At 39.0% G+C, this 25,169-nt stretch overlaps 1 protein-coding gene across 4 annotated transcripts; it reads left to right on the forward strand.

Annotated features, from left to right (window-relative positions):
- Position 1: 1 nt before the first annotated feature.
- map3k20 (mitogen-activated protein kinase kinase kinase 20) lies at positions 2-25,169 on the forward strand. Of its 4 annotated transcripts, none has more exons than XM_022740616.1 (20): positions 2-127; positions 2,139-2,328; positions 3,269-3,356; positions 7,953-8,054; positions 9,307-9,372; positions 9,504-9,532; positions 10,305-10,442; positions 12,431-12,517; positions 13,560-13,634; positions 13,733-13,839; positions 16,152-16,287; positions 20,048-20,092; positions 20,179-20,209; positions 20,335-20,474; positions 20,596-20,658; positions 20,745-20,834; positions 22,867-22,983; positions 23,129-23,203; positions 23,380-23,530; positions 23,686-25,169. In XM_022740616.1, the coding sequence occupies exons 2-20, from the start codon at positions 2,170-2,172 to the stop codon at positions 24,405-24,407; spliced, it is 2,421 nt and encodes an 806-aa protein (XP_022596337.1). In that variant the 5' UTR covers positions 2-127; positions 2,139-2,169; the 3' UTR covers positions 24,408-25,169. The 4 variants fall into 4 exon arrangements, with proteins under 4 accessions (XP_022596337.1, XP_022596339.1, XP_022596340.1 ...); XM_022740618.1 differs by having other exon boundaries at positions 2,142-2,328; XM_022740617.1 differs by lacking the exon at positions 2-127 and adding an exon at positions 1,346-1,399.

Raw genomic sequence — 25,169 nt, forward strand, 5'->3', positions numbered from 1 at the left:
ACCAGTGAAATCACCGCGGACTGAGTGGAGAAATCAAAAAACGTCACATGAGCTTTCCCGGAAACTCCAACTGTAACCTGCACCGACGACGAGCTGCTCGAAGCCGAAAACTTCTCACTTAATGTCGGTATGTATGTTTATAATGTCAGGAAGTGAGCGACAAAGTTAAACAGTATTTTCATGCTGGTAGCTGACAAGCATCCATGTCATCCAGGCTGCTTATGCCGTAGAATAAACACTGATACTTGTTGTTTATAATAGCCTATAGTGCACATGATATTTGTACAGGTTTACTTTGAGGCTGGTTTGTGTCAAACTGTTATTATATCAGATCCTGTCATAATAATACCATCAAGCACAGTAATTCACATTATTTTCCACCATCTGAATTTTTGAAACAGAGAAACTGCACCCTGCCTTTTCAGGTAATGAAACGTTTGCAGAGCATCAAGTCTGTTTGCAAATATCCCCAATGATGTTAGCCGCTCAGAGTCTAGAGGGTGGATCGGGTTCGGAACAAAAATGTAGAAACGATGTTTGTGTTCGGGTCGGGTTCGGTCTCGTCCGCGGAAAAACAGCGAACATTTGACTTTGGAGCTATCGTACTATTTAGGATAGGCTAGCCTACTTGTCATGATGCCTCAACTACTTTTAGGTGAAAATAGAACTGCTAATGACATTGCATAATGTGTGTTAAAACTATCTACCCATAGCCTAAAACTGCATTTTTACGGTTGTTTACAAGGTGACCGCACATGCGTAATCAGGGTAAACAGACAAGAAGTGACCATGGTAACACCAATTGTGTTACACGGTGCTTCAGCTTACACTCACTAATTATGGTTGGGTTCGGGTCGGGCTCGGTTACCGCTCCCTCTGACTCGGGCTGGTTAGGAGAGAAATATGTGAGCTCTAACAGAGGTATGATCTATATCTGTCATACACTGCAAAATCAATGATGGGTATTAAAATTTGATATTAATTTCTGTGATTAAATATAACCTTGCTGCTGTGACTGATAGATTGTGAAATACAAGCTGACAGCTCTATCTGCTGGCTTTGTCTGATTTATTTTTCATTTAGTTTTTGATTCATTTAGTTTACAGTAACAACCTGCAGTTTGACATATGGCTATCAGGCCCTTATTGTTGCAGTGCCTAAAGCAGTGTTTGCTATTAAGTGAGAAACTGGCAGGAATGAGTGCAGGAGTGCTACCATATCCCAGTAACCCTGGCTTCTTGAGTGGACGGACAATACTAGGGGGCTGGTCCACTGAGCAGATTGCTGTGAGGCTAAGTATAACATGAATACAAGTAAATCAGCAGAAAGCGATGGCTCCCCTCTGTGACAATGGAGGCATTTCCCGCTGGGATGGACAGCAATCCCAATGGAGACCCAGGTAACAGGCTTTTAAAAGCTGTAATTGCTCAGCTGTAAATGGGAAACCTATGAACAATAACAGAGCTACAATTTCCTGTAATGATGGAATTATTTCTTTACAAGATGCTTTTATGCTGTTACGGACAAACAAAAGGAAGTGATAATCAATCTGTGTGGACTCCAGTTTGGGAGCATTATGCTCCTCCTAACCCTGGCTTACACAAATACTACATGTATGGCCTTTTCATGGGCAGGAAGAGCTCATTTTATAGTTGAAAAGATAAAGAGAATATGAGGGGCTCTCCAGGTTTTTTTTGGCTCTCCCTGCTTGTGGCCTTACTTGTACTGAACACAGTAGACTGTACTGGAATAGTCTGTGACTTTGGCTGCGTGATCACAGCATACCGGGCATGCCATCGTCCTTATACAAACAGAGTCTGGACCCCTGAGCTCATTGCTTACTGGTACTGATGATGAGGACTGTGTGGAAAAGAGAAAGAGATGGGGGATGTTCAGTAAATCACAGAGCTAAAACTGGGGCTATTACACTGACACTACATGCAGCATCAGCCAATGGCACAGCGGCCTCTTTTGGGTCATGTAGAAGTCCCGTCTAACCTGCAGTCAGACTCACAATTGGTGTGGTTCAGAGTGAAGCTATTCTTTGAAGACCCATGCACCACAGGAACAAGTTTATTTTTCTATAGAGGACTTTGTTGAATGAACCAGACTTCCTTCCCTTCCTGTGATCCCCCCAGAAGCTGAGGTGGTGCTGAGTGTCATTATGAGATGTCGTCTCCAAGTGCCTCTTTCGTGCAAATCAAGTTCGATGACATTCTCTTCTACGAGAACTGTGGTGGTGGCAGCTTCGGAAGTGTGTACAGAGCCAGGTGGATCTCCCAGGACAAAGAGGTGGCTGTGAAAAAACTGCTCAAGATTGAAAACGAGGTAGGAGTCATAATTGCCTGGGCTTTTCATATACTTTTTAATTGATAGTATAGTAATCATTTTAATTGCTACCCCACTTAGTGGGATGTGGTGACTTCTGTACCTATCACTCATGGTCATTATACTCCCCCACTCTTAGACACGTGCTGCAAAAGAAACATTATTGCCAAATGAAAGCATGTATTTGGCCCAATTACAGAAGAGACTGTTCTTGAAATCCCTTTGAAAGCTCAGGCTCATTGTCCTAAAGACAAAAAAGAATTATCTTTGAGATCTTTTCAGGGAAATTGTATTACACATATAGGCTGGTGATAGGACATTCCGAAAATTATTCATCGTTTCTTTTATAAAATGGTAAAAGATCGCAGATATCCATTCAACTTCACTCAAGTGTTGGAGAGATGATTGTTCACTGAAAATAATAACGTAATCCTTTCACACTGAACCAATTGTTCCTTTAATTGTAGTGTTTGACTACAATTAAATGAATTGGTTTTGTCAGGTTTCTGTTCATTCTTTGAATGCTGACACGTAAGGCTTTCTGGGCCAGTATATTTTAATACGTCTTTATAAACACCCTCCTTTTTTCTGAAATGTCTGAGCAACTCTTGGATGGATTCCCACGAGATTTGCTACAAACATTCATGTTCCACTCATGATGGCAGTCTAGTTTTTTCATCTACCACCATCATCAGGTCAAAATTTTCACTTGTGTTTTGTCCTAGTTAGCAAATGCTAATACTCTAAACTAAGATGGAGAACATGGTAAACATAATACCTTCTTAACATCAGCATGCTAGCTCAATGGCTGTTGACTTTTAGTCTATTGTTAATTCTTTTTTCGGACACATAGATAATGATTTGCAGACGTTTGCAAAGGAATCTTCGTTATGATGAAAAAGATCCAATTATGTGTTGTCCCTGTGTGCTCATTTCTCAGGCTGAAATCCTCAGTGTCCTCAGCCACCGTAACATCATTCAGTTCTATGGTGCAATTGTGGAGGCTCCCAACTATGGAATCGTCACCGGTAAGTTATTTTAAATGATAAAGCATTCGTACTGACACACCAATAAGCAGAGTGCTATGGGACTACATCATGTTAGAAAATGCGGCAGCTGAATCTGTTTGCACCAGTTGCACAGTTTACTCAACAGTGAATGCTGCAGAGGTTTCTATGGACGCATTAGTGACTGCCAGAGGGTTCAGGAAGTGCGCACATTGATACACCAGTTGTGTGCCCATGTTTTTTTTGTCTGATTTAGAGGCTGAGAAGAATAATGCACCCTCTAAAGCTCATGTAGACGTGGACTGTAGAAAACAAGGGGCCCACGATGCCTCTGCACAAACTTTCATCTAGCAGGAATGTAGAAGTTATCCTGTGGAAATGGCATTTAAAGTCCCCCTCAAATCAAAAATGTGTTTTACTTAGATGTTTGAGCTTCACTGTGCAGAATGATGTATGCACATAGTCTGACAATAGTAGCCTGTTGTCTCATTCATCTGTTAAGTTGTGTTCACCATAAATCTTGAGTGTAAATGGTGTACACGCAATCAGGATTTTGTGACATCACAAGTTGTTTGGAAGCCACTCACGATCCATTGTACAACTTACACTAGTATATTGTGGAAATGTGAAACCTTCAGTGCACACACACTATATGTGAATTAACTTTTCTGTAAAGTGGGAGACATCTTGAATCCAGCATTTAAATCAACAATATTTGCATATTCGTAGATTCTGGATTTTATTCTGGAGTAAAAGTGATTTCAGAGAAAGGTGGGAAATCAATCTTTTTGTGAAAAAAAACGTACAAGACACAAATTATAATTCAAAACAGGGTATTTTCTTATCTTATGAAAATAAACATAAAATGAAATAAAAGTACCGTACTCTTAAAAAAATGCCTGAAGGGAATTGGCAGTTTTTGTTGTATTTTAAACTCTATCCTCTGCTGCTGCTGCTGTGTTACAGCATATCTTACTATAATACCATTAATTTGAGTTCTGCTCCATGATGTGATAATAACATCTGCATTTGGATTTTAGACCTTCAGCTGGATCTTAGGTTTTTGCACATCTGACTGACATGCAGTCTGCTGCACATGTGATGCCACTGAATAATGATAATTAGCAATAGCTATAGCTGTAGCATATAGTGTATGTGATTATAGCAGCATCTAATGATTAATTAAATTATTGATTAATCTGCCAATTTATTAATTAATTGAGTAATATAGCCTATAAGATGTCAGAAAACAATAGCAAATACCCATTTCAGTTTACCAGAATCCAACGTGATGTTTTTAGATTCTTTGTTTGCGCAATAGTGCAAAACCCAAAGATCTTCCCTCTACAGTGATATAAAACAGGAAATCCTCTCATTTGAGAAGTTGGAAAAAGCAAATAAATTCCTTTGTGATTAATTCACAATTAATGATCAAAATTGCTGGAATTATCATTTCCTATCAATCAAAATTATTGAGTAATTGACAAATTGTTTTAGGCTCATACTTATACTTGTTTTAACACTATACTCTCAGTTACAACAATGTAATTAATAGCAGCCCACCAGGACTATTCTCTCTTTCTGTGCAGCAAAACAAAACAGACGTTTTATCTTGAATCAACAACAGATCCTCAGCAAAGTCCACGGCAGGTCTCAAGCAGCAGTTCAGTACAAACAGTTCAGTCTACATAGGAAGCTGTGTTATAGGCTCTTAACATGTTTACTCACTGTACATCAAAGGCTGAACTTCTGAGCCTCTTGGGGTGAGCTAACAAAGTTAGTTTCTGTTTTACTGTGCCATTATAAAAAGGTCTGTGACATTCAGGGATTGTTGCATGTTTGAGAAACCTACTGACTGCCCCACGGGTCATATATTTTTAATGCCTTGTCCATACTGCTACAAAGATCGCTCCCCTGCCAGGAAAACAGTAGAACACACTGAATGTAAATCATAACAGTCCCCACACACATCCTGAACAGGGAGTATCAGCGCCTTTAATCATGTGGACAATACACAGCATCCAGAATAAATGAAATGAAACCGATAAACACAAACCCATGGTCCATATGTGTCCTCAATAAATCAAATGTTTTATTGAATACATTCAACAGTGATTTGTTTCTTTCTTATGACTATGGATGTTGTTACATTTCGCTATACTTATTGACATAAGCTTTCTTTAGCTGTTTGTATGCTTTTGTCTTTTCTCACAAACACCATTGGGAAGCTGAAACACTGACAGATTGTGGCTCTGATTTTCATTATTTACCTATATGTAAATGGTTTAGAAAGAACTCTGCAATTGTTCTACACCTTTTCTATCTAGTTTGGTTTATCTGTATGTGCAAGTAAAGATACACACTGTTAAACATCAGAATTTTACGGAGAGAATATAGTGTAAACTGAATTTATATTACTGCAAAATTGGGAAACATTTATGCAGCAACTCGCGGTCTGTTGGGTTCACCACTGCCTTGTCCCTTGATGTAATCATTATTTTCCTCCATACATTTATATAGAGTGTATTTTCTCCCAGAAAATGGAATAAAAAGGATAGAAAAATAGTAAATAGAAAGCATGTGTCACTGTAGCTTTCTGATTATGTTGGCAAGAGGGTTGAAACTGATTTAGGGGTGTTATTCTGTAAGTGGAAATGCGCAAATTGAAAACTGAAATAAAAATAGCAGTGCTAGATGAATAAAGGAAACATGTCAGGTCAATTTAAGTCAAGTCAATCATTATCATTCCATGAAGGGAAATTTGATGTGCAGCCAACTAAGGGCAACAACATTGCAAGATTGTAAGACAATAATATAACAATAACACACTAAAAACACTTTAAATAACAATTAGCATTATAAAAAAAAAACTGGGGTCATATCAAATGCAAGGTGGTAAAATATTTTGATGTGCAAATGGCACTGGATCCAGTTCACACTTTTATGTCTCCTCTTTCTCAACTTGTAATGTTTAGCAAACACTTTACATGTGACTTTATACAGATGATAGTGGAATCAAGGGTTTTGTATCTCTGTATCTTCTCATGCTGCTAATAAGACAATACAACCAAAACAGATTCTTTCAGTGTAAAAGTTGTGTGAAAAGTTTAGAGGACTCTATAAAAAGAAATGAAAACCGGGAATCATTAACAGCTAAATGAAAGCATTTGAAGTTTTGATCACTACATTTGCGGTTTTAGAGCAAGACTTGCAGAACTGAACAAGCGAGAAAAACTTGTTGCGCATTGTTCCTTAGCAGCAGCTGTAGTATTTAGCAGCAGTGTAAGAGAAAGGTTGTGTTGTATCAAAGCAGAATCTAATTAGCACCAGATACATGAAAAATGTTTATGGCCCTCCTGACCATGCCATGTCCACATTCATCAGCTTCGTTATAAATTTCCCCTGTCTGTTGACATACAGCATCAGGCCGGCAAGTTCTTGCTTTCTAACAGCCAGTACCTACAACCTGTTTGACAGGCCTGTGTGTCTCTGTTGACCTGCTGCAGTTTAACATTATCTGCTGTCACTCAGTGCCCTCATAAACTTAATGAATTATGGTTAGTTATCATTTTGAAATAAAGGTACATTTACCTGTTAGATTGATTGCAAGACTTTTTCACATAAGTTAATTCAAACTCCTCTGTGACATTAAACCAATTCACTCTGCGGGGGTGGATGAGACTAAAATGAAAGTGCAGTTTACAACAGAGCCTCAAGTCATATAATCAATGGAATGTGGTTGAATGTATTCAAGTGCAAAGTACAGACACAGACACAGGTGAAGTAAGGTAAACTTTATTGTATCTGCATGTTACTGTATTTAAAACACACTTTCTACATCGGCTGTCTGTCACTTTACGCTACAACACAAAGAAACAAAAAGCCCATACAGAATTTAGACACGTAAGAAGAAAAATTGGTTGGCACGCTTTATGATTGTTAATTAGACCCCTGTCTTGGTGCCTGTGCATGTTTACATTACTGTGTTTGGACATGATTGGGTTATTATACACAAACAGAGGTTTCCTGCTGTTTTAGTCAGTATGATAGTGCTTTTTAATCTTCATTCAAGCACTTTACTCAACAAGATAGCCTAGCAAAAATGTTCATTTGCCTTTATTTACAAGGCTTACTTCATTTACAAAGCTTCATCTCTTGTGATAGTCATGTGAAGAGGATTTTGCAAAAGGCGACATGGTTGTCAAGGATGTGTCCCACTAGAAGTGTATAAAACCTTTGGAAAAAGAGTAGGAAGATTATTCCTTTGTGTTGTAGAAATATCAGAATTTGACAACAGATCTTGTCCTGAGGGCGCAGAGGGCTCACTCTCACTGTGATAAACTGAGCTCATCCAGGCCGGTGACAAGAGCAATCTAAACAAGACACTGTTAGCTGGCTTCCAGGAGCTGTCAAGCAGAATTTCAACTATCTATTGTTTTTACGTAATGCTGCCACATACTGCACAAATATGTATAATGTAGCACCTCAAACAGTTTTTCTCACCGTAAGATGTTTTAGCAGCGCAAATTGTCACTCTTCACTTTTTCCAAAATGTCTTTTTCCATTTTTGGAATCCGTCCCTCCAGATGATGCAAACTCAATCACATTTCTCCACAGAGTATGCAAGCGGTGGGTCGTTGTATGATTACCTGTCCAGTGATAAGAGCGAGGACATGGACATGGGACAAATCATGACATGGGCTGCAGACATTGCCAGAGGTAAATGTGACTATTATTTATCATCTTAATTATATTAGTGAATAGCAGCTGAACAGTTTTTTCAGGAGTAAAACACTGAGAGTAAGCTTTTTTTGCCCTGTTTACAGAATTTTACAAAATCATATGTTGCACTTGGTGGATGATGATAAAATTTACTACAACGTTATAATAGACCGCAGCTAAAATTTGAAAAGCTGAATTTTAGAACTGAAGGCTGGTATGATATGTTTGTATTTTGTTGAATCAAGGCTTTATGAATGAAAAAGAGGCAATGCTACTTGTGTTTTATTTTTTTTTGGTGGCAAACAGTTGTAATGAAACTATGAAACGTGCAAATAAACTATGTCACCAATGCCGAGAGTTTGGAGAAATGAAGCCAGAAACAATTGATTACACCTTCTTCACTGAAACATTTTCTGTTTCTATAGTGTCATTTGCATAAAAGTGGAATTGACGGTGATTAACTAATACAACCCAAGGTTACTGATCTAGTATTGAAAGGCAGAAGACCTAAGATTGAACCCTGTGGAACGCTTGTGTTGATGTTAAGAATTCACATCTTTAGCTACAACACCTTGAAAACAAGTTTTCAGATTATATTTTAACCAGCTACAAATAATCCAGTTAAAGCCAGTTCCTGTAAGAATTTCAACATATTATGATATATGATATCAAAATTCTAATATTTAATAATAAGTTAATAAACAGCAGCTTTATGTTGATTTATGTAATTCAAACCAATGCTGAAATGCTGCTGTGCCATATTTCTGAAAGCAGATTGTCGGCAATTTAAATCAGAAATGTTGATAAGACTGACTTAGCTGTTCAAGTATTAAAAAGTCTTACAAAGGAAGAAAGAATATTTGACGTTTTGCTGCTGGCTTTAGCCTTCATTTGTTGTCATTGTAGTCATTACTGATGTTTACACTGATAACCAGTTTTTGTGTGGTTTAGTGTGTGCAGGTTGACGTAGGCAGTGTAGGTGTACTTACAAGGAAATATAAACAAGGGTCATTCAGTCTTTATTTTCCATTTCTACTTAAGGCTGCTCTAGTTGTCCTTTGGCTCAGTTATTCTCTACAGTATTTCAAACATGGTTGGGTCTCTATTGGACCATGAGCAGCTGAAAGATGCATTACTTTCCTATATGATTAATCAGAGCTATTCATTTATATAGACAAGTAGAAACTTGTGTCAGAAAGGTGTTTCCAGTGATCTCCCTCTGAAAAACATCTCTGTATTTTCTCTTTAGGGATTCACTATTTACACTCAGAGGCACCAGTTAAGGTGATCCACAGAGACCTGAAGTCCAGGAATGGTAACAAATTTGATGTAACAGCATTATTTTACCATGTCCAAAACAAATATTAATTTGTTTTTACATTCATGATAGATATTCTTTGTGAATGCCTGCTTTTACTGACTTGAAAACCCTGTTTTCTCTTTCAGTTGTTTTAGCTGCAGACAAAGTTCTCAAGGTAGGTTTTTATATGACTGAGTTTGATCATATGCAGCGCTGCACAGTCAGTCACAGCTGAAAATGTAATTTTTTATCTATGCCTATTTGAATGGAATATGGGCATGAAATACTAGTATGGTATTTACCTACAGTATATGGACACAAGAGGGCAGTGACTAACTTAGCATGTACAAGAAACCACTGACAGCCTTAGCGCTGTGCCTTACTGCTAAGAGAGAGAAGATTTATCTAAAAGTCACGACAAAACTAAACAGTATTTTATCTTTTATTTGCAAAAGAGTTTCTATATTCTGGAAAACTGTTCAATTACTCCAAACACATTTTGAAGCCTCATCAGGGACATTTCTGAAATAAACCAAGTGTGCCAAACTGCATTTGCCTGTGAGACTGCAGTGATGAAAATAGCAGGCCTGAATGATGTGATTATTGTAGAAACCCATATTTGTAGCATCTACTAAAACTAGCATCACATCCACACTTTTTCAATAGGGAAAAATTCTGCACTGCTGGTTTGATTGGAGCATATTAAGTATTATAAACATAAAGTAAGTACATCGATCACAGGAGGTTACCAAAATCAATATTTTGATTTAGCTGCAAAATTCATTTAAGTGTCACTCTCTTATTTTCTTATCTTATATGCTATTTTGTCATGTGTGATGTATCCTTGCTTTTATTTTGAAGCACATTGAGTTTACGCCTGCCATATGAAATGTGCTATATAAATAAAACTGACTTAAATGGACTTGACTCTGTTCTTATTTCCTCAGATTTGTGATTTTGGTGCATCTAAGTTCTTGACGCACACAACACACATGTCTTTGGTTGGCACGTTTCCGTGGATGGCTCCAGAAGTGATCCAGAGCCTGCCTGTGTCTGAGACTTGTGACACTTTCTCCTATGGTGTGGTGAGTGACAAGAAGGAAACTCTGATGCAGTATTTTTATTTCAAATTGTACAGTTCATTGTTTGGCATGTATTGCCCTCTTACAGAATAAAAACCAGGATTCATCAGACTGATGTTGATGGTATACGTGTGTTGGACAGGGCCCTTTATTCTGAAGAGTAGCTGCTCTGCACAAACATTCTTACATGTTAAAGTTGGTCTCAGCCCAAGATTATTTAATGTCTAATAAGTCAGTTAGGAGTCACCATGGGATGACTGTGTTACAGCTCAAATGCAGAGGACACACGCTTTCAAACATAGAAACAACAATACATCATTTTTTGAATATATTTTTATATATATTTATTTTGGTTAACATACAAACTCCAAGCATGAGCTCCACAGATGGTTTACAGTTGTTAAAATATTCTTTTTTAACTCATGTAAGTGATTTATTATTTTATTATTATTATTATTTATTATATTATTTTATGATGTATATTCCAAGTACTATATCTGATGTTGTCCACATAATTGTTATCATGGGGAATACATTAGCTTCCCTTTCCCATGTTTCAATATATTAAAGCATATGAAATGTTGAATACATTGATGATATGGAGTCTTTCAGAGGGATCAGGGAACTGTGAATAAAGTTGTGATTCATCTGATGCAGCTGTGACACATCATCTTTGGAAGTCAGCAATTGGCTTCCCTTCATGCATATCTGTGGGTAGACAAAAATGTAGTTCTTCGCAGCACTAGGGAATAACTTAGACTTTGCCAAAGTTTTACTTTTTTCCAAGAATTTGTTGGCTCATAAGTTAAAATTTTGGACAGTTCTGAAGACCTGTTGATTTGTGTCATTTCTCTGTAAATGATTCGACAATACTCTCATCGAACCCAGTGATAAGGTAGTCAATACGGCACATCAAATATCACAGTGAGAACAGTGAGACTCACAGCCTGCGTTAAAACAATTCAGAATCAGTTTAATATATTTGAAGAAATTGCACAAAGTCAAGTCAACCAGTCCCACTTTTGGTTTCTGCATTTCTTTCTCTGCCTAAGTGGACAGTGACCTTTGCAGAAGTACTGCTTCTTAGACACTTATTGTGACTTTCTTATTCTTGAAACTCTTGTGATGTTGCTGTCTTAAGACATTTGTAAGTAAGTAAGTAAGTAAGTACTTTTAAAATGGAAACCATTACCAGTTACCAGCTTAAACATTGCAGTCCCTTTTATACAAGAGAAAACTGAGGAGTAAAATTCCAATGCATTTTCAAAAAATATGTAAAAATTAGGTTTCCTTAGATCTATGCAAGACCGTACAAGCTAAACAGACAATGTTTATGATTGTAATGAGCACTTTTTATGCCAGAGTTACTGCAAAATGATTGCAGATTTAAGTATGCAGTTTACCCCCTCAGACACGTTTGTGAGGAACTGATTTCTATAGTAAAATACATACATGTAATGAGAGGCAGCTGGCAAGTGCAGAAATGCAAAAATAAGGTACACATATACAGTAAAACCCCTGGGTGTTTGAAAAATGGCTCTTCTCCATCTGTTCATGATCCAGTTTTTTTCTGAGATGTCAACACAGGTTGTTAGTCCTGATGCTGCTGAATACCGATTGAAAAGAACTTATATTTTCAAGGGTGCAATGTTATTGTACTTCAGAAATCATGGCAGCCTGTAATCGATGTTGGAAATCTAAATGAAGGTTCTTGTCAATTTTGTATGTTGTATTTGGTCTCCAAGAGCGACGGATAAGTGTTTTTAATGTTTATTTGTATGTATGAGTATATGAATACCCATGCTAGATAAAACATAGATAAGATAAAACATACTTACCTGCTCAGCAATATTTATGTTGTGAAATCCCAGCATGTGGTGGAGCAAAACTGCTTGGCTGTTATGGCAGTGCACATACATACACACATGTACAGTATGTGGGCTATTTCACAATGTTTGTCTCCTGACCCTGGCTCTCGACTTCTGTGACAGGTGCTTTGGGAGATGCTCACCCGTGAGATACCCTTCAAAGGCCTGGAAGGCTTACAAGTGGCCTGGCTCGTGGTGGAGAAAAATGAGGTAGTATAGTGTGTGATTAAATGCATACATATATAATTCTGACCACAAGAACTGGGGATCATTATTGTCCAGATAAATAAACCTTTCATTAAACTTAGTCACTTTTCAGGTCTCATCAGTGTATGGTGGAATTTATACCTGTATAACTGGATAATTATATGTGTATATTACAATGAACAGTTTCTAACTACATTTTTTATATCATTGTATTTTACAAGGATTTTATGTCCCTGGTTGTGGTTTAAGTGTGAAATATCTTGAAAGTTAAACAAACAGTTTGACATTTTTGGAATTATGCTTCTGCAGATTTAGATGAGAAGATCAATCCCATTCTCATGAAACAGAATCAGAATCTGGTCTATTGCCAAGTAGGTTTTCAACATACAAGGAATTTGCTTCATAGTAGAAGAAAAGAAATATATAAATATAAAACTGTGTGTTAAATATGGAGCTGGAGACTGTCAGGTTAGCTTAGCATAAAGAGTGGAAATGTGCAGAAACAGTGGCGGCACGATAGCATGCAAAGTCGTAGTACGTATGGTCTGTGCGCACATTGCTAGCTAACGTTTGCACAGTAGGTACATTGGCTGTTTGCAGTGGATAAACACTGACTGCACAAAAGGTCCTGCAAGTGGAATAGCACAATGCGACAATTTGTTTTACTTTCTTTCTGAACACACCTTTAAACTCACTGAATATCAAACTATATGTGTTGTGTGTCATTTGTGTAATCCATACATAAACAGAAGTGTAAAAACAGGTTGAAATTTTGGGAGTGTATGGTACTATTTCTTAAGTGACAATATTTTCTTATATTCTTGTTGTTACCATGAGGAAACCAGTGGAGACTCAAGGACTGAGCTAAACTAGCAGTTTCCCATTGTTCCTGGTCTTTATGCCAAGCTGATCAAACCAACCGTTTCATATTTAACAAACAGACCTGAAAGTGGAATCAAAGTATTCCTCAACATCGGCACCCCTTCAGTTTAGTACCGTTTACTAACCAGCAGCTCGTTTTGCCGACTCATCATGTGTGTTTCAGAGGTTAACCATCCCTAGTGGCTGTCCTGTCAGCTTTGCTGAGCTCATGAGGAACTGCTGGGCAGCAGAGCCAAAAGTGAGTTATCCACAAAGTTACATTAGCATGTGTATGAACAACTTATGTATGTTTTCATTTGAATCACATACAGAACAAATGTTTTTATGTTTATTTAGGAAAGGCCAATGTTCAAGCAGATCCTCTCTACTTTGGAGTCCATGTCTAATGACAGCCAACTTCCTCAACAGTGCAACTCTTTCCTTCACAACAAGGCTGAATGGAGGTAATGTGATCATCTATTCTCCAGCCCCAGTAAATGTATTTATAACCCCCTTTTTTCACTAATATACTGCCTCAGCCTAAGGAAATGTGAAACTGTTCAAAGAATGATGTGGAAATGTAGCTGATGGGGGCCGTGAAATACAAAAAGGACTTGAGATCGTGCATATAGATCTTTAATAATTACACTGATAGCTACATAAAGGCATGAAAACCTCCAAAGAATCATCCATCTGGATATACTTCCTCTCTTTACCCATAAGGCCCTAAAAATAATCATCATCTTTTTCAAGTAGAAGTGTTTAATTGGCCTGTATGAGCAGCTGGAGGTTTGGTGATGTTCAGCACAGCCTGAGTCTCAGCTGTTACTTTATTCTCTGTCTGCCTCTCTGCGGGGCTTGTCTGTGCTCTGAGGTTTTTCCTCAGAAGTTGTGCTGGTTGCAGCATGTCCAGGCAGCCATCTGCAGGTGGAGCAGGTTGGAGTGAATCTCAGTGCTGGAAAACAGAAACTGACAACGTGTGACACAGATAGAAAAACCTGTTTTAGCCTAAGAGGTTTGATACTATAATCTTAACTGGCTCGAAGAGAAAGCTGAGGCGTGTGGTTGATCGGAGCAGGACGAAGCTTTATCGGAGGTGGTAGAGAGGTCTTATGTTGAGAGAGAAGAGGTTATGTTGTGCTCAGGTAGCTGATGTGCATTACCCAGAAACAGACAGTATATAGTCAGGCAGGCCATAGGTATTGGTGCAGTGCATGTTTTTCATTGTTTGTGGCTATGTACTTCGACTCATTGAACAAGAATGAAATAATGACTATGGGGTTGAAGTGCTGACTTTGTTGATCCATACTTGGTGCACAGTGAAAGAACCATAGCCCGTTTTAAACTTGGATGTTTTATACAAAATAAATAGAGCCACAAAAACCTTATAAAATGTATCTGATGTGAACATAAAAACCAACAAATCAAAGCTGAAAGTCACCACTTTAAGCTCATAGTTATAATTTCATGTCAGTGCCCTAATACTTATAATACACTGTACATTTTACTGTATAGAGGCCAAACGCCAAACAGTAGTTCAGGTGTAATAGTTAAAAGCAACTGACACAACAGTTTCAGCATATTTCAGTGGTTGTTATGTCTTAATAATCGTTGGATTAATATCCTGTTTTATGTGAAATTATTTGGGTTGGAAGTTGATATAAAGAGAGATGCACATTTAGTTAAAAATCAAAGGTGTAAAACTAAATAGAAATCTCCTGTTACAGCGAATCTGGACACAGCCCTGAAGAGGGAGTTATTATTTCAACTTAAGCAATTTACGAAAAGAGAATATGTTTGTGGAAAGGGCAGAAGATGTGACATGAAATCAGTGAAGAGTACAGGCTGATGTGAAATGCTGAGAAAGTTTATCAGGGAAAGTGAGAAGCAGGAGAACTAAAGATTTGGGAAGTGGAGTTAAGAGTGTAAATTGTTCGAATTGATAAGCGTCATGGGGTCAGGGAGGAAGCGGTGGAGTAAGGATGGGCCTTCCTGCCTGCATGGGCTTCATGTGTTTGTGAAAAGAGAGTGTGGGAAACCAAGTTTTTTGTTGGGCTGAAGCTTAGCACAGATTTCCACAACACACTGTGCAGCCCCACCTGCTGGGCAAAACAAACTTCCTCAGTGTGAAGTGAGCATGAGACGTTGTCCTGTCCTTGGCATTCAAAGCATCAGACACACTCTAAGCCTAATCACCCTCTGCCTGCAGGGCATCACTGGGCAGTTTACAGAAGAGTTTTATTTGGTTTTGTTTTTGTTATGTGTCACTGCTTACTGTCCCAGCACTCTAAATCTGTCTAATATGATGATGTTGTATATGTTTCTTACTGTCTGTAACTAAACTTACTACTATAACTTCTAAAAATCTAGTGGAAATTCCAAAGTTTCCAAAGATGCAAAATATTTACATTTAATGGGATGATTCAGCCATAAAAAAAAGTGTCTTGGGTGTTGAATATTGGGTGTTTGAATATTTCAAATAAGTCACACACGCTACACGCAAAACAGAATATATGCTGCATGCTGTGTATCATAGCTTGGATTGGATTTTTGTGTTAAAAACATTGGTAGCAGTGAGTAACATGATGAAATGTAGTTTATTTTGAGTCAGTTGCACATACAACATCCTGCTGCTGTAAATAGCCATTATAAGATTGACTTCTTTAGGATGTGCTTGGGGCTGAGTTTCCACAGACCGGGTAGGGAAGCTGGAAAGTAAAGAAAGACGGACTAACATTATATTCTTGGTTTTGGACTTTCCTGCTGTGCACTGTAGGTGTGAGATTGAAGCTACACTTGAGAGACTTAAGAAGCTGGAGAGGGACCTGAGCACTAAAGAACAGGAGCTGAAGGAGCGAGAGCGCCGTCTAAAGATGTGGGAGCGCAAACTCATTGAACAGTCCAACAGCCCGGTGAGTTCCTCGCTATCCCCTCTTCACCTTGGTTCACCTTGTCCCCCGGGCCGCACACCGTCAAGTGGTCACAGCAGCAGCACCATCTCACTTTTACATTGCTGTTCAAATGTGTATTCCCTGGTTTCCTCACTCGCATTAAGAGAAGGACAGAATTTTCCTGATCTTTCTCTGGGGTGAAGTGGAAATGGGAAAGCAGTGAGATGAAAATAAAAAGCGTGGAATGAGAAGGAAGGGGAAGCACATTATGAGAACATTATGGTTAGTAGACACCATTGGCAGTACTGCATTTATATGCAGTGTAGTGCATGGCAGAAGAATTTGTTTTGGATTGTGAGCATCCAGTCTCTTCACGATTTTGCTGTTTTCTTTGCTGTTTCTCTGCATTCTTTTTGTTTTGTTTTGGTTTTTTTTTTGCATGCAAGGTTGATGTGCAATAACACCACACTCAACACTGTGGATTATAATATGACTGATTATAGTAAGATGTCAGAAAGCAGTAAAAAAAATTGCATATTATAATTTCCCCCCAGGCCATTGTGACATTTTCAAATTGTTTGTTTTATCTGACCAACAGTCCAAAACCCAAAGATATTCCTTTAACCACTGTAAGTAACAAAGAAAAGAGTCAAATTCTCACTTTGGAGAAGTTAGAAACCAACATTTGGCATTTTTGCTTGAAAAATGACACGACATGATCAATTGATAATCAGAAGATATGCAGATTAATCTTCTATGAATTGACTAATCAGTCCAATGTTCATCCTACTTTTCACTGGTGTTTTTGTGAATGATACACAGTGATTTATCTCAAACCGCATGGCGCAGTGGTGTACAGTGCAGATGGAAAATGTCACTCAACAACACACAATTTCTATAGTTTGAGTTTGAGTGAACAAAACCTTTGAATCAAATACACTGGAATCATTTCCCATATTTCCTTCCTTGTTCTATCCTACCTTTACTCCACTGCTCCGCTCTTTTAACCTCCCTTTACCGTCTGTTTTCTAAATCACATCCTGTGTTGGGTTTAAAATTGTCCACTTTTCTTATTTACACTTTATTTTGTGGATTGAAACTGATTACTTACTTCCTTTTCTTTTCTATCCTCTCCCTCTTTTTTTCTTTTACCCCTCTGTCCCTGCTCTTCACCTGTCTCTGCCTCTCAGCTCTTCTTACCTGTGGCAAAAAAGATAAGCGCTAAGTCGTTCTATCAGTCAAAGACGGAGGAATCAAACAGTTCACAGATGTCGTGTCAGATCACAACCTCCAGTAACGAGGAAGTGAATCTGCAGTCCGTGATGAAAGGCTTTGGGGACATGTTTTCAACGGACTTCGCCGGGCCTGTCCTGCACTCTGGCATGCAAGTCAACATGCAGGCAAAGCAGAACTCCTCCAAGTCGAGCTGTGTCAGAGAAGGACACAAAATCAACATGACTCTGGGGACAGGAGGCTTCACATGGTCTGACGACAGTGAATAAACCTCTCCGATGTTTGGTGTTGCCACAGCTGCGTCTGTCAAATACTGTGATCTCACATTATTAGTGTTGTGGAAGCACTATTTCTTAACAAATTGCTTGTTAAGTCACGTTGATTATTTTGTCATTTCAACAATCATTACCTAAAACCTGTCTTGGTAAACTGTTTCTTCTGCTGTTCAAGTTGTATTCATGATGTAAATTCAGTAATAGATCAGTGTAGCGCAGAAGCATATTATAGAATATATTTGAAACCCTCCACCTATGGATGTTATGGATGTAATTTACTGTATGCCTAATGTACTGGATGTATAGTGCCATGCTGTGAAGAAAGAGCCTCATGAGCCAGTTGCTTAGAGAAGGCCAGGCTTTTATGATGAAGTGACATTTTGCTGACATTAAGATTGGCCAATTTGTTCTGGACGTGGTGGAGTGCAGTTGTTGAGACGCAGGATGAGAAAGGACATGTTTTTTCCTCTGACTGACTCAGGTTCAAAACAGCGGGAGAGGGACTATGCTGTGCAACTGTCAGTTTCATTCTCTCATTTTACATTTTATTCTTCCTGACAGACTTCTTCCTGAGGCCAAAGAGACTTTAAAAATATAAAAGACATTTTTTTATTATGATAACAATGTTTCTGCACTAGTGGCTAATAATTTCCCTCTATAGATGCATTTTACATACTGTATCAAACTCTATAGTCTATCAGAATATTAGCCTCAAGACCTGCACTTTACAATAGAGAAAATCGTATTAGCATGAGTGTTCAGTTACTTATTATGCTTCATCTGGGGGAGGGACATGCTTCCTTGAGCATAACCCATTAAATTGTCCCCTTCACTTGTTATCATCAGTCAGTCTCATGAGGATGTAATCCTCTGTATTCCTGTGTTGTTGCTTGTTAGCTCCCTGCCACAAGCTAATATTCCTATTCAAACATTGTCTGTACTCTTGTGCCATCAGGCCCTAGACATATTAGACCAGACATAACAATTAACACAGACTCTCACCAATATTTACATTTCCCCCGTGTGAAATCAAGCCACATCCTGAAACACTCAACCTCCACACTTGAGCTTCCACTGAAGTCACACGACAAGCAGCTTCTTGATGTGATTTATTTTCCTGCATCCTTCATTGTTTTGTCAATAAATCCGTTTCTTTCAACTCTCTCTACATACCTGTATGTCTTATATTGATTTCATTACTTTCCATGTTTGAACAAACAGTGACAGAAGGACAAATGTTTCATGAGAATTATTTTGTGCTGCCACTATTATTACCAAACTGTTAGAACACAGAACAGAGCGCAACTCACAGCATTGTAGTAAGATTTAAAATATATTTCTTCACTCTGCATTTTTGTTGAGCTTTTTCTTGTGGTACTAACTTCATACAATGCGACCAGTATTCCTGACCTGGTTACCCATCATCCATTAGTCCACATGGGGGCAGAATTGTGTGAACTAAATCCAATTCAAAGTTGTTTTCTCTCTTTTTTTTTGTTTCCACACACACATCGTGAACATGAAAAGTGTGTCCCCATTGTATATTTTAGATTTTGGTATCGTTTGTCAATCGCATGTCATGGATCTCAATAAAAGAAGCATGACAGCACATTTTTGAAACACAATATGTTCTGCTCAGTCACTCCAATGAGATTTTGGCAGCGGCAGAGTGTTTCTGAATCTGTTTACTTCTGAAACTGCAGCACTGGAGGAGGCGAGTAAACGCTGCAGGGCTGAGTGGCTTTATGAGGCGGCAGGCTGCACCGAAATGTATGGCAGCGACAGAGTGACTGTGTGTTGAGACCGACGTTCACTTCCTAATCTGAGCTGTTTTCAGATGTCGTGGGAAGAAGACAGTGAATGGGGATTACTCATTCATTTAGTCATCTTTCCCCCAATTTTCCATTGCATTATTTCTGTCATTATACACCAGACTCATGATCACAATGATGAAATCTTTATTTTGGCCAGCAAGTTTCTGCCTGATTGCATTTAATGAGCAATAAATGACTTATCATTCAAATAGATCACGTTAGATCAGTCAGATGGACATTTCGGTTTGGTATAGACCATTAGAGGCAAGTCTTAATCACACAGCACAATAACCGGAAAAGTAATGGCTTTGAAGACATGAAAAACATGGCTATTTTCCATTTTAATAACATTTACTTAAGTTTTGTGATTTTTTTTTTGTGTCAGAAAGACAGACATGATGTCTGCATCCATCCATATTCTACTGCTGCTACATCTATTTGTCTTGTGTTTCTGTGCAGTTGCTGCCCACCCTTGATATCTATGCCTGGACTGAGGAGCATGTGGTCAGTATCAGTGTATTTACTGTGCCTACTAACTTCTGTCAATAACATTGCTATTGAAAACTAATGTGGCGATTTTGTTTCTTTAGTATTTCTGGATGCAGCAAATATTCTCTGCAGGTGTGTTTGTCTACTCTCTGAAGTTTTACACTATAAGATCATCTTTAATCTGACTTTGGCACCTTTAAGACACTTTATTTTGTGCCCTTTGGTTTAAAAAGGGGCTGTTTCATTTTCTTTCTCAGGGGAAGGTACATGTGACATGCAGCTGTACGCGGACCTGTTTAAAGAAAATCACATCACTGGAAAAAGATTGCTGTTGCTCACAGAAAACGACATGCGGGACATGGGGGTCAGGTCCAAAGGTCACGTTATGCACCTTAAGGCAAGACACAGTTAACCATTAACCACAACTGTTTTTTTTTAACCCACATATAATTCACAGAGTGAGTCTGTGCACATTGATGTTTGGAATTACAGTGAATCTTACATTTTCTCTTTTGCAGGGTGAAATTGAAAGGCTCACAAATGATTACCTTGGGTTCGTCCACTTCCCACCACTATTTAAGGTATGGAGTTTCTTCTCTTTCGTCAGGAAGTTGTATCTCCTTTTCAGTACATAATTCAGCCCATGATGTACATGTTTCCCTCTCAGGGTGAGCTGGAAAAGGAGGTGGAAAGGAGTAAAACAGTGAATCTGGAGCTGGTGTTCGGGTACCACTGGAAACCAGGAACTGGGAAATCTGTAAGTTTGCAATAAAGCACACACACGCACACACACATGCACGCACACACACGCACGCACACACACACACACACACACACAGACCACACACAGTAACTGCATTAACATAGTCTGCAGCTGTGAGCATGTGATGAAACTCATCACTGGCTCTGTGAAGGACAACTAAAAGATTAGGGACAGTCAAAAAGAAATGTCCTATCTGCTTTGATCAGGGTTGGTAAACAATGCTCACATTTTCAATTTCAAGTTTGGTAATAATTGTTACTTAGTGAATAGATGTACAGTATCATGGTTTTGCCATGATTGAATCAGCCTCCTTCTACTGAGGCTCTTTGTTCTGAGGATTCATGATGATGGACGTTACACTGACCACTGAAGGCATCACTAGACATGTATAAAAACCTGAAAAATAAACATCTCATTCTCAGCCATCTACCACATCCACCTCAACTTGCGCACAGCCCTTTGTTAGGGTCTCAAACTGTGGAGAAAGGGTGGCTCTTCACTTGCTGTTTGAATTTAATCAAAAATAGCCCATTTAGCCAGAAGTCATTTTCTTTTTAAAAGGCAAACGTTATTTAATCTTTCAGCTGTTCATTGTCCCATCATAAATAGTCCTCTTTCAGTGTGTTCGGCAGGGCTGAAACGAGCCTGCTAATTGCCTCCCATTTCTTCTGACATGTGGTGGTTTAGTGGGTAGAAAACACAGCAGGGAGAAGGAAACAGGAGGCTGAGAAAATGAGAGCTAATTATTTTCCCCTGCCTGGTGTCAGGTTCCGTGTCAGCCTTGTTTTTACAAACTGGAAGGTTTTTTGCACTAAATAAAACAAACCCGCACTGCATTTTTTTCTTCGCCCCTCTTTGCTGGCGATGTCATGGAAGCAGCTGCACTTCTCAAAGACAAAATGAGGGCCTGCGATTGTGCGGCCACCATCTGACAGCCACTGAGGGTCCCCTACTAATGAGGATATCACCGTGCAGCCAAGTGAAAGGTGCTGAATTATGTATGAGTTGTCATTAGACGCACTCGGTGCCTAGGCATCATTACCAGACATTGTTTCTGCTGGAGTGATTAGACTAGCATGGACCTGGGAGGCCCGGTGCGACCGTCCAGGGCCGACACCAGGCCAGCGCGGGGGCCACTGGTGTGTTTCTGAGCCAGAGGCTTGCTGAAGCTTCCCCTTTGAGCCGCTTCCAGTCCCCGAGGACGATGCAGGAGAGGGCGAAGGCTCCACAGACGAGTGTGTTAGTGCCACTCCTCTGATGTCTTTCTCTGTGATCACTACACAATGGATTGGCCTGTGCCGTGAACCCTGTGTGGTTAAGCAGTGACCTGTGGCTTCGTGGTCGGCTTTTGGGGATTGGCACAATCATTACTGCTTCGTCAGCATTGGTTATGCAGGAGAAGAGGGTTGGGGAATTGTTCAGATTTGTGCCTCCTAGTGAGGATTTGATGTGTGCCGCATGCAACAATTCATGAGGAAAAATAAAGATTTTTTACCCTCACCAATCCCCTGTTCCAAAAAAATAATCATTGACCCCGCTGAGATTAATTAATAAATAAAAATTTAATATTTGACAAGGAATATTAGAATGTCTTTGTAAAACTAATTTGTTTCTTTCTCTATGCCTTAATGATTTTAGAAAATAACACAGTTCTCACTAAAATGTAGAGGACATTGAGACAGTAGACAAATGTTTTCTAATGTTTAAAATATGTTTCATGAATAAAGTGTTACCCTGTGCAAATATTGCATACAAATTGCATTTGATATAATTGCTCATTTTTTGTATCCTTGTAATTTATTTTATCTTATTTTTATGTTATAATTTCTTTTCTCCCCCCACAGAATGATGCTGTGTCCAGTAACTTGCCACTACCATTAAACTACCTCTAGGCTGTGCTGTTGGTTTATGTACAAGAGTAACCAAGTTCTCCACACAGAGTAGTGCAGTTGTGAACTTTTCCATATAATCAGGGGTTGTTTTTGAGTGTACCAGAGAATCTACATTATGACTCTTTTCTTTCAAGGACTGCAAATGGAAAATGTACATGGAACTTGATGGAGATGACGTTGCAGTAACCTACATCAAAGACGTAATCTTTAATGCCAACCAACGGGATGTGGAAGTCCTACGGATGACTAAGGTGTCGTCAGACATACATTACCACTCATGATTTAATCAGTGCTAAATGTTGACTGATCCAATTGGTCGCGTTTTACCCACAGGATTGTTTTAGTGTGGATTCTGTTGTCAGATTTTTTTAATGAACCAATGTTATTACAATGCAGCCACCTTTTGTGATGGACAAATGGATCGTTGGAATACAACAGAACCAGAAAGTGGACTACATAGTCAATTATGAGGTGAGTCAATTCAGCTGCTGTGGGAGGCACCTGACAAAACAATGCGTATCTAAATGTCATCCAATTGAAATCTAAATGTGGAAATGCATCAAAGGCAGTCACAGAAACCTGGGCAACAAATACAAACATATTTGACACCAAATATCTTCATTTCCCCTTTTGACTTGACACTTCAGAATGATGTGAAGTCACCAAAGAGTACCAGACACAGCTTCCTGATGACGTGGAGTCTCACTGGTGGACAAGACGAGATCAAGACTGTGGACCTGGTCATCGAAACAGCACCAGTTAACATCGACTGGAACGTCAAGGACAGGTGTAACTCTGGTAATGTTTGATTTATAGTTTTAGTTTTATGGTGTCAAAGCAACGTTTTTCACTGCTGGACAAATAAAGATTTTGGCTCTTGAATCCTCAAAACATGTAAGATATAAGGAATATCTTTATCAGTATTTTTTATCAATGCTTATCTTTTGTTTTAGATATTGATCCCATATGGATGTACAACGTAAGGTTAAGGCAGATGAATACCCAGAAATCCCTGCAGCCGACTACTGCTCGGACTGCCTTCACTAGCTCTGATGCCCGCACTCTGCCTCAGTTCCTGTCTGCACATGAAAGCCAGGAGTTCTCTTATGCTGCAGCTGTGCGTCGCTCTCCAAACCGTGTCCACGCATCTTCCTGGATTGACTCACGCAGCTCCTCGCCAACTGCTAGTCTGTCAGCCAAACTCTCGCTGCTCCATCTGGGGTCAAAGGGCAGCAGTCCTTCCAGCACTACATCAGAGAGCACCTCAGAGAGGGAACGAGAGCGCCCACTCAGTGCTGGAGCAGTGCATGACCACCGCAGAAACAGCTACTTTGGCAACACATTAACTGTGGGAAGGGAACAGGGTAGGGGGCATGCATGGACCAATAGTAGAGGAAGCTATATTCATAATAAAACCGGCAAAACCTTACGACAGCCAGGGAGGCCACGGTCCAGCAGTTACAGTGTCACATCACAGAACCGCCCACCCATGATACCAGGTATATTGTCTGTGACAGAAAACCCCAGTGAGGATAAAGAAGGGGCCAAATCCAGCGATGGAGGGTGGATCAAAGTGGAGCGACAGAAAAGATTACCGCGTCAGGACAATAAACAAGTCAGAGGTCGACAGAGGAGAGGCGGCAGGGGAGGGCGTGGTGCTGGGGGAAGAACTTAATGTGGGCCACACGTACTGACAGCTCCTTGTATGCTGAACATGTCATGCACTGAAAAGGTTTTGCATATGAATTATGTCTACTTACTTGCTCAAAAATGAACTGCTTGTTGTAAGAGAATCACACTGATGCTTCTGTTTGACCAAATAAGATTTTATTTTTAAAATCTGTCTGGTTAATATAAATGAGCCTATACTCTAATTATTATTAGAAAAATGGACAATTCAGTCTTCTTTATTTTTCTTTCCACTGAATGGCAGATGGCATCCAGCAATAATGTTGCATAAAAAATTGTATATGTATTTATTTATTACATTTATCATTTACCAGTTTCTTATAAGTAACCAAATAAACAGTGTTACAATGCCACATTCAAGGTTAAATAAAATTTTCAGACTCATTTTTTCCAATCCATTCTTTCTTGGGTGTGTCTGTTTTTGTATGTATTTTTGGCACTGATATAGTACATGATCTACTGACTTAGCTGTTTAATGGTCACATAAATTAAATGTTTTGTTCATTCTGGTATGGTGTCCCACTCCATTCTTATTACTTTGCTTCCCTTGGTGTTTCAAGTTGTTCCACTCCCTGCTGTTTACAAAAACATTTTGCCCTGTTTTTGTTTCATCTGGATTTGTTGCCAGACTTCAGTGATGGTACTCCCATCTGTATTGAATTAAATTTCCATATCTCCTTGTTTCAGTGCCTCCTTTGCCAATAACCCCCTTCATTTAATTCCTTTGTAAACTGTAACCCAGATAAAA

Source organism: Seriola dumerili, unplaced genomic scaffold, assembly GCF_002260705.1.
Source record: "Seriola dumerili isolate Sdu_G_001 unplaced genomic scaffold, Sdu_1.0 BDQW01000052.1, whole genome shotgun sequence".
NCBI classification, from domain to species: domain Eukaryota; kingdom Metazoa; phylum Chordata; class Actinopteri; order Carangiformes; family Carangidae; genus Seriola; species Seriola dumerili.

Coding starts and splice junctions, on each gene's coding strand:
- map3k20 (XM_022740616.1), top strand. CDS start 2,170: ATGTCGTCTCCAAGTGCCTCTTTCGTGCAAATCAAGTTCGATGACATT. Junction 12,518..13,559: donor TCGTGGTGGAGAAAAATGAG/GTAGTATAGTGT, acceptor TGTGTGTTTCAG/AGGTTAACCATCCCTAGTGG. Junction 20,210..20,334: donor GCAGCAAATATTCTCTGCAG/GTGTGTTTGTCT, acceptor TTTCTTTCTCAG/GGGAAGGTACATGTGACATG.